The sequence below is a fragment of the Clinocottus analis genome, unplaced genomic scaffold (assembly GCF_023055335.1).
Source record: "Clinocottus analis isolate CAN_PGR_092001 unplaced genomic scaffold, fCliAna1.0.p SCAF_39, whole genome shotgun sequence".
NCBI classification, from domain to species: Eukaryota; Metazoa; Chordata; class Actinopteri; order Perciformes; family Cottidae; genus Clinocottus; species Clinocottus analis.
The window spans coordinates 271,101-281,100 of record NW_027176142.1 but is presented as its reverse complement, the minus strand read 5'-3'; the positions used below and the strand labels follow the sequence as shown (position 1 = coordinate 281,100).

The following is a 10,000-nucleotide window of genomic DNA, read 5'->3' as shown; positions in this document are numbered from 1 at the left end:
TCCATCCTCCATCTTCTATCCTCCATCCTCCATCTTCTATCCTCCATCCTCCCTCTATCCTCCATCCTCCTCCCTCTATCCTCCATCCTCCATCTTCTATCCTCCATCCTCCCTCTATCCCCCATCCTCCATCTTCTATCCTCTATCCTCCATCCTCCTCCCTCTATCCTCCATCCTCCTCCCTCTATCCTCCATTCTCCATCATCCTCCCTCTATCTTCCATCCTCCATTCTCCATCCTCCCTCCATCCTTCCTCACTCCCTCCCTCCATCCTTCCTCCATCATTCTCCCTCCATCATCCTCCCTCCTGTTCGGGGTTTTCATTAAACTTCCTGTCTACGTCTGAAACACAAGATGAAAACGTTTCATCTCCATCAAAGTGTCCTCTGGTTGTCTTTCTGTTTACCTTCCTCTCTCTTGATCACTTTTCATCCTGCTCTTCCCTTCTTCCTTCTCTTGTCTCAGTCTTTTCTCCTTTATTACCGTGTCTCTCCTTCTCTCTCCTCTAGGATCTACAAACACTGAACGCATCAAAGAGGAGCTTGAACTCTGAGATATTTCACCAAAGAGGAACTAAAGTTAAAGTTATGTGCTTTCCTGTCTGAACCTCTTGTGTGTCACACACACACACACACACACACACACACACACACACACACACACACACACACACACACACACACACACACACACACACACACACACACACACACACACGCTCTCACTGACCGAGGTCAGAACACTGGACGACCCTGAGCTGACACTGGCAGCCGAAGGGGCACATGGGTAAGTCGGGGGAGGGAATCTCCTCGACACCGGAGCCTTCCTCCTCATCCCTCATCATCGTCATCATCCCGCCGCTGTCCATGCTGTCCATGGCAAAATCCCAGAAGCCTTTCTGCTCGAAGGGCGGGGCCAAGGAGGCGGCGAGCAGCCGAGCCACGCAGAGCAGCAGCAGGAGGGAGCAACGCGGCGCCATCTTGAACGCCTGAGGAACAAGAAGACGGAGAGAAACACGGTGAGTTTAACGGTGAAGCAAGTGAAGCTAATGCAGAATAACAACACAATACACATTAATATTATATCACATTAAGGCTTTAATGTCTACTGGAACTGCTGCAGGGAGGCACTGATGCAACTCATCATTCTGGAGGCTTGAACTGGGTTGTTCATACTTATTATTATTTCAAATGTCCACAACATGTGCATGTTCCTGTGTGTGTGTGTGTGCGTGTATATATATATATACACACGCACACACACACACTTGTATGACGTCAAAATGACAGTAAAAAGCGAGCAAAGTGCCTGAGTGAGACTCAGACAGAGCAGGCGACTGCCCTGAAGCCCCAGACCTCCAGGAGCCAACGTGTGTGTGTGTGTGTGTGTGTGTGTGTGTGTGTGTGTGTGTGTGTGTGTCTGTGCACACCTCCTGCAGGTTGGTCCATGTGGACGAGGGCCTACACTTCATAACTCAGAATGAAGGTCAGTGTGAATGGAAATTGAAATGTTATGAATGTGTCTGTTCAGAGTCGTGAACACACACACACACACACACACACACACACACACACACACACACAAGCTGGAGTGTTGAACGGGCTGCCGTCTGAGAGGTGATGGACTCGTTCCTCTGGGGAAACTCTGGGATTAGGGTCCCTTCAGCCAGACGGACATACTGTCATGTCTGCAGGTTTGATCCAACAGACGAAGTCACTTCTTCTGTCCGGCCAATCGGATCGTGTGGAAAACTTTATTCCTGCAACCGAACAGTGAAACAAAGCCGCCATTCATGGAGAGGGGAACTGGGCGTGAGCGTCTGAGAGCATGAGCATGTGTTAGAGCACGTCATGAAACACAGAGTCCATGATGTCACACACACACACACACACACACACACACACACACACACACACACACACACACAGAAACAAATTACTACGAGGCCAATTGATCCTTCCGGAGGGAAACTATGGCTGTTAACCTGAAGCTAATCTGATGAAGTAACATGAAGCTAATCTGATGAAGTAACATGAAGCTAATCTGATGAAGTAACATGAAGCTAATCTGATGAAGTAACATGAAGCTAACCTGATGCAGTAACATGAAGCTAATCTGATGAAGTAACATGAAGCTAATCTGATGAAGTAACATGAAGCTAATCTGATGAAGTAACATGAAGCTAATCTGATGAAGTAACATGAAGCTAATCTGATGAAGTAACATGAAGCTAACCTGATGAAGTAACATGAAGCTAATCTGATGAAGTAACATGAAGCTAATCTGATGAAGTAACATGAAGCTAATCTGATGAAGTAACATGAAGCTAATCTGATGCAGTAACCTGAAGCTAATCTGATGCAGTAACATGAAGCTAATCTGATGAAGTAACATGAAGCTAATCTGATGAAGTAACATGAAGCTAATCTGATGAAGTAACATGAAGCTAATCTGATGCAGTAACCTGAAGCTAATCTGATGCAGTAACATGAAGCTAATCTGATGAAGTAACATGAAGCTAATCTGATGAAGTAACATGAAGCTAATCTGATGAAGTAACCTGAAGCTAATCTGATGCAGTAACATGAAGCTAACCTGATGCAGTAACATGAAGCTAATCTGATGCAGTAACATGAAGATAATCTGATGCAGTAACATGAAGCTAATCTGATGCAGTAACATGAAGCTAATCTGATGCAGTAACCTGAAGCTAATCTGATGCAGTAACATGAAGCTAATCTGATGCAGTAACATGAAGCTAATCTGATGCAGTAACATGAAGCTAATCTGATGCAGTAACATGAAGCTAATCTGATGCAGTAACCTGAAGCTAATCTGATGCAGTAACATGAAGCTAATCTGATGCAGTAACATGAAGCTAATCTGATGCAGTAACCTGAAGCTAATCTGATGCAGTAACATGAAGCTAATCTGATGAAGTAACATGAAGCTAATCTGATGAAGTAACATGAAGCTAATCTGATGAAGTAACCTGAAGCTAATCTGATGAAGTAACCTGAAGCTAATCTGATGCAGTAACATGAAGCTAATCTGATGCAGTAACCTGAAGCTAATCTGATGCAGTAACATGAAGCTAATCTGATGCAGTGATGCCCCGTCCTGCCCTGGACCATCAAAACCATATAATCTATAATCTTGTTGCGTTAAGTCCCTCCTCTGATCCGAGCTGAGTCTTGATGCTCAGCACATGGAGCTTGAGGATCTTGTAGCTGCTGGATTAATGTGATGTCATGAGAACCAAGAGGAGAGCTTTCATATGATCAGGAACAGGAGAAGGACTCACGGAGAAGAGGGAGGGCCTCAGATGTCATTTAGATAATATGATTGGAAGTCTTTGCTGCTCTGAACAGATTGAAACTTCATGCAAAGCGTCTCTTTGTTTCAGCAAATGTCCCAGCATCTTTCTGGTCGCACAAGACTTTGAAACAGGATATATTTTAGGAATAAAGCTCGTGTTTCATTGTTTAATGTTGGTGGAATGCTTCTCATTGCACACTTCATGAAACAGAGTGATCTAAACTGTTACTGAGCCTTTAAATTACAAAGTAAAGAGAATAAAACAGTCCACAAAGAAGAATGTGTACCAACATCACAGCATGGTGGATCCATTTATAACACATGCTTATATATTCCATTTAAAGACTAATTCATAACCTTCAGTCTGAATCATACAGGACTGTGAGAAAATAATCTGTATGCTGCTGATGCAACCCCATCAACCGCCTTGCTCAAAGGAATAAAAGAATAACTGATGGACATCTGCAAAGCTCAGAGACATGAAGCTGACCTAACTGAAGCCTGCATTCATAACTGAAGCCTGCATTCATGACTGAAGCCTGCATTCATAACTGAAGCCTGCATTCATGACTGAAGCCTGCATTCATAACTGAAGCCTGCATACATAACTGAAGCCTGCATTCATAACTGAAGCCTGCATTCATAACTGAAGCCTGCATACATAACTGAAGCCTGCATACATAACTGAAGCCTGCATACATAACTGAAGCCTGCATACATAACTGAAGCCTGCATACATAACTGAAGCCTGCATACATAACTGAAGCCTGCATACATAACTGAAGCCTGCATTCATAACTGAAGCCTGCATACATAACTGAAGCCTGCATTCATAACTGAAGCCTGCATACATAACTGAAGCCTGCATTCATAACTGAAGCCTGCATACATAACTGAAGCCTGCATACATAACTGAAGCCTGCATTCATGACTGAAGCCTGCATACATAACTGAAGCCTGCATACATAACTGAAGCCTGCATTCATAACTGAAGCCTGCATACATAACTGAAGCCTGCATACATAACTGAAGCCTGCATACATAACTGAAGCCTGCATTCATGACTGAAGCCTGCATACATAACTGAAGCCTGCATACATAACTGAAGCCTGCATACATAACTGAAGCCTGCATTCATGACTGAAGCCTGCATTCATGACCCTGCAATAAAAATAGCAGCCAGATTAAACCATTTTGCAAAAGGAAAACAGCAGCACTGGCTTCTGTTGGCCAGAAGAATGCAGAGAAAGGACATACATGGTCACATCACAAGGTAACACAACACCCAACATAACTCATAGATAACACAACAGAGTAAGATGTACATCTATTCCTGCAGCTTACGTCTCAACATCGTGGGGATTACATCTAACCTGACTTCTAATCTGCGTGCAATGATTCCTCAGCCCTTTGCAGAAAAGCGGAAGATGGAGGAGCTGTGGACGAAGAGAAGGAAGACGGGAACATGACGAGTCTGTCATCACGCAGGAATGCGTCCACACAACGACAACACAACATCCCACAACCAGGCAGCTTCTCTGTAATGACCACTGTTATCTGGCCCTTGGTGTGTGTGTGTGTGTGTGTGTGTGTGTGTGTGTGTGTGTGTGTGTGTGTGTGTTTGTCTCCGTGGTTTGTGGAACGAGCGATGGGACGACATGATGAGGCAGAAGAGGAGTTGTGTGTTTGCTGTGGTGAGGAGGAAGATGGAGCTGCAGATGAAGGTGTCTCATCATCACTGGAGAGGTGAGGACACACCGTCTGGTGCTTCAGGTGTGAGCTCAGCCTCCTCGTGCACATTGTAGGACGTCAACACCTTCAGCATGAAAGAGAACGAGCCACGCCTCACCATCAGCGTCCCAGTGATGCTCCTGAATGGAAAGCCCTGCAGCCAGGTCCACCATCTTGAACAAGTCCTCCTCAACAGAGAGGATGCTGGGAAACTAATGCAGAGCTTCTGAAACAAGAAGCTCAACAACATGTTGACAACTTAACGGCTTCTCCCCCATGTGTCAGCGGTTATTTACCCTCAATACGAAGAAGTAGAAGAAACAAGACGCACACACGTGCACACACGTGCACACACGCACGCACGCACGCACACACACACACACACACACACACACACACACACACACACACACACACACACACACGCACACGCACACGCACGCACGCACGCACGCACGCACGCACGCACGCACGCACGCACGCACGCACGCACGCACGCACGCACACACGCACACACGCACGCACGCACTCACTCTCACACACACACACACACACACACACACACACACACACACACACACACACACACACACACACACACACGCACACGCACAATAGGACTGAAGGTGTCACAACAGGCAACAGAAGACAGACACTTTTATAAGGATTGAAATTCCAGTGGTTTACTCCTGGATTTAAAAGGTGAGACAGGATTCAGGAGGAAGAGGATGAAGGGTGTGAGACAGGATTCAGGAGGAAGAGGATGAAGGGTGTGAGACAGGATTCAGGAGGAAGAGGATGAAGGGTGTGAGACAGGATTCAGGAGGAAGAGGATGAAGGGTGTGAGACAGGATTCAGGAGGAAGAGGATGAAGGGTGTGAGACAGGATTCAGGAGGAAGAGGATGAAGGGTGTGAGACAGGATTCAGGAGGAAGAGGATGAAGGGTGTGAGACAGGATTCAGGAGGAAGAGGATGAAGGGTGTGAGACAGGATTCAGGAGGAAGAGGATGAAGGGTGTGAGACAGGATTCAGGAGGAAGAGGATGAAGGGTGTGAGACAGGATTCAGGAGGAAGAGGATGAAGGGTGTGAGACAGGATTCAGGAGGAAGAGGATGAAGGGTGTGAGACAGGATTCAGGAGGAAGAGGATGAAGGGTGTGAGACAGGATTCAGGAGGAAGAGGATGAAGGGTGTGAGACAGGATTCAGGAGGAAGAGGATGAAGGGTGTGAGACAGGATTCAGGAGGAAGAGGATGAAGGGTGTGAGACAGGATTCAGGAGGAAGAGGATGAAGGGTGTGAGACAGGATTCAGGAGGAAGAGGATGAAGGGTGTGAGACAGGATTCAGGAGGAAGAGGATGAAGGGTGTGAGACAGGATTCAGGAGGAAGAGGATGAAGGGTGTGAGACAGGATTCAGGAGGAAGAGGATGAAGGGTGTGAGACAGGATTCAGGAGGAAGAGGATGAAGGGTGTGAGACAGGATTCAGGAGGAAGAGGATGAAGGGTGTGAGACAGGATTCAGGAGGAAGAGGATGAAGGGTGTGAGACAGGATTCAGGAGGAAGAGGATGAAGGGTGTGAGACAGGATTCAGGAGGAAGAGGATGAAGGGTGTGAGACAGGATTCAGGAGGAAGAGGATGAAGGGTGTGAGACAGGATTCAGGAGGAAGAGGATGAAGGGTGTGAGACAGGATTCAGGAGGAAGAGGATGAAGGGTGTGAGACAGGATTCGGGAGGAAGAGGATGAAGGGTGTGAGACAGGATTCGGGCGTGTGGATGGAGGTCGACTGACACAAAAGGCGGTTGTGTGTTGAAGCACCATCTGGTGAACAATCCTCCTCTTAGTGCATCAGCTGTTTGCGTTTCCCACACAGCGTCTGAGCGGAGCTGCACATTCATGTGCGATCCATCACGAGCTGGACCGCGTCAGCGCTCACGTCTGCTGCCGTCACGTCTACGTTCCTCAAGTTCCCACGAGCCGGCCTTTGCCCTTGTCAAGCTAAACCAACATCTATGTGAGATATGAGTTGGTTGTGTTGCCAGGAACAATCCTGCAGGAGACAAAGCGCATGTCTGCATGCGGTGCAGAAGACACGACTTCACAGGAAGGACGCTGCCTTTTATTCACAGGAAACATATAACTTATGACTGTGATGTCATCACCAGTTCATCACAGCATGATGTCATCACCAGTTCATCACAGCATGATGTCATCACCAGTTCATCACAGCATGATGTCATCACCAGTTCATCACAGCATGAAGGGATGAAACGTGGAACCAGCGAGTGCAAACTGCCGAGATGCACGAAGCTTCACGATGTGGATCAAGAGCTCAGACGCTGGCTCCTCTGAGCCTCACCCTCCATGTTCATCTTCAGCATCAGCAGCTGCTCAGACTCCACCAGAGAGCTGGCACAAAGCTGCTGAGCTGGCAGCCTTGTGCCAGCTCAGCAGCCTGATCACAAAAAACGCCATCACAGCAACCTGATCACAGCAACCTGATCACAGCAACCTGATCACAGCAACGCCATCACAGCAACCTGATCACAGCAACCTGATCACAGCAACCTGTTCACAGCAACCTGATCACAGCAACGCCATCACAGCAATGCCATCACAGCAACCTGATCACAGCAACCTGATCACAGCAACCTGATCACAGCAACCTGTTCACAGCAACCTGATCACAGCAACCTGATCACAGCAACCTGATCACAGCAACCTGTTCACAGCAACCTGATCACAGCAACCTGATCGCAGCGCTGACGGAGCGCCACACGTTGGACGTCGTGTTGCCTTCAAATCGTATTTTGTTTGTTTCAGGGAGTTTTTCTCCAGAACGTTATTCTGATGACGCAATAAATTCTGACACCCCAGAATTCTTTTTGTTGTAAAACTCGCTTGATTGTCGGAATGTAAACTGCCCCAAACACACACACACACACACACACACACACACACACAGGTCCCTGTGCTCTGCAGACACGCAGGCCGTTGGGCGTGGTCGCTCGGGTGGAGTTAACTGCCCAGCGGCTGTAATTTGGTGACTGCGATCCCTAAAAAAGGAACCGCTTGGCAGCGACTGTGAGCCGCTCAGCTTGATGTGGGAAGCTGCTCGATGCTGCAGAGACGAGGCCAGAGAGCAAACCACACAGCTGAGGATGCTCGAGGACACATCATGCAGAGGACGTGGACGACTTCACAGTGAGAGCTGCTGCGAGGACAGTTATGAAACACTCTGCAAAGACAAACTGGAACAATGAGCAAACTCTATTGTCAAAACATGACAAAGATCGAGCTCAATAAGAATAAACCACACACAGCCCTCTGCAGGCTGAAGAGGAAGCTGCAGGGGAACTTTACACTGAGACCAAACTATGAGGACACACACAGACAGGCAGGTGACACACAGACAGGTGACACACAGACAGGTGACACACAGACAGGAGACACACAGACAGGTGACACACAGACAGGCAGGTGACATACAGACAGGTGACACACAGACAGGTGACACACAGACAGACAGACGACACACAGACAGGTGACACACAGACAGGTGACACACAGACAGGTGACACACAGACAGGAGACACACAGACAGGTGACACACAGACAGGTGACACACAGACAGGTGACACACAGACAGGAGACACACAGACAGGTGACACACAGACAGGTGACACACAGACAGGTGACACACAGACAGGTGACACACAGACAGGAGACACACAGACAGGTGACACACAGACAGGCAGGTGATATACAGACAGGAGACACACAGACAGGTGACACACAGACAGGTGACACACAGACAGGAGACACACAGACAGGAGACACACAGACAGGTGACACACAGACAGGCAGGTGACATACAGACAGGAGACACATAGACAGACAGACGACACACAGACAGGTGACACACAGACAGGTGACACACAGACAGGTGACACACAGACAGGCAGGTGACATACAGACGACACACAGACAGACGACACACAGACAGGTGACACACAGACAGACGACACACAGACAGACAGACGACACACAGACAGGTGACACACATACAGACGACACACATACAGACGACACACAGACAGGTGACACACAGACAGACGACACACAGACAGGTGACACACACACAGACAGACGACACACAGACAGGCAGGTGACACACACACAGACAGGTGACACACAGACAGACAGGTGACACACAGACAGACAGGTGACACACAGACAGACAGGTGACACACACACAGACAGACGACACACAGACAGGCAGGTGACACACACACAGACAGGTGACACACAGACAGACAGGTGACACACAGACAGACAGGTGACACACACACAGACAGGTGACACACAGACAGGTGACACACACACAGACAGGTGACACACAGACAGACAGGTGACACACAGACAGGTGACACACAGACAGACAGGTGACACACAGACAGACAGGTGACACACAGACAGGTGACACACAGACAGACAGGTGACACACAGACAGGCCAGTAGGTGCAGATGTCAACCCACAGAGCTCGAAGGTCAGCAGACATTTAAAGTGATCATGTACCTCTCTCTCTCTCTCTCTCTCTCTCTCTCTCTCTCTCTCTCTCTCTCTGTCTCTCTCTCTCTCTCTCTCTCTCTCTCTCTCTCTCTCTCTCTCTCTCTCGCTCTCTCTCGCTCTCTCCCTCTCTCCCTCTCTCTTCTTCCTTCTCTCTCCCTCTCTCTCTCTTCTTCCTTCTCTCTCTCTCTCTCCCTCTTCTCTCTCTCTCTCTCTCTCTCTCTCTCTCTCTTCTTCCTTCTCTCTCTCCCTCTTCTCTCTCTCTCCCTCCGTCCCCCCCCTCCCAGTCAGGACACGAGGTGTCAATCAAAGTCATGACTGAGTAACTGTTGCTGGACGTGAAGTCGTGAGCTCATCAGAACGAGGTGTTTCGCTTCATT

At 48.1% G+C, this 10,000-nt stretch overlaps 1 protein-coding gene across 1 annotated transcript in view; it reads right to left on the bottom strand.

The window, feature by feature from the left end:
* bgnb (biglycan b) overlaps positions 1-10,000 on the bottom strand; it is a 17,506-nt gene that overhangs the window by 6,407 nt on the left and 1,099 nt on the right. The window contains exon 2 of the mRNA XM_068596695.1: positions 730-988. Coding sequence (XP_068452796.1) covers positions 730-979 — 250 coding nt within the window. The 5' untranslated portion in view covers positions 980-988. The remainder of the gene's footprint in view (positions 1-729; positions 989-10,000) is intronic.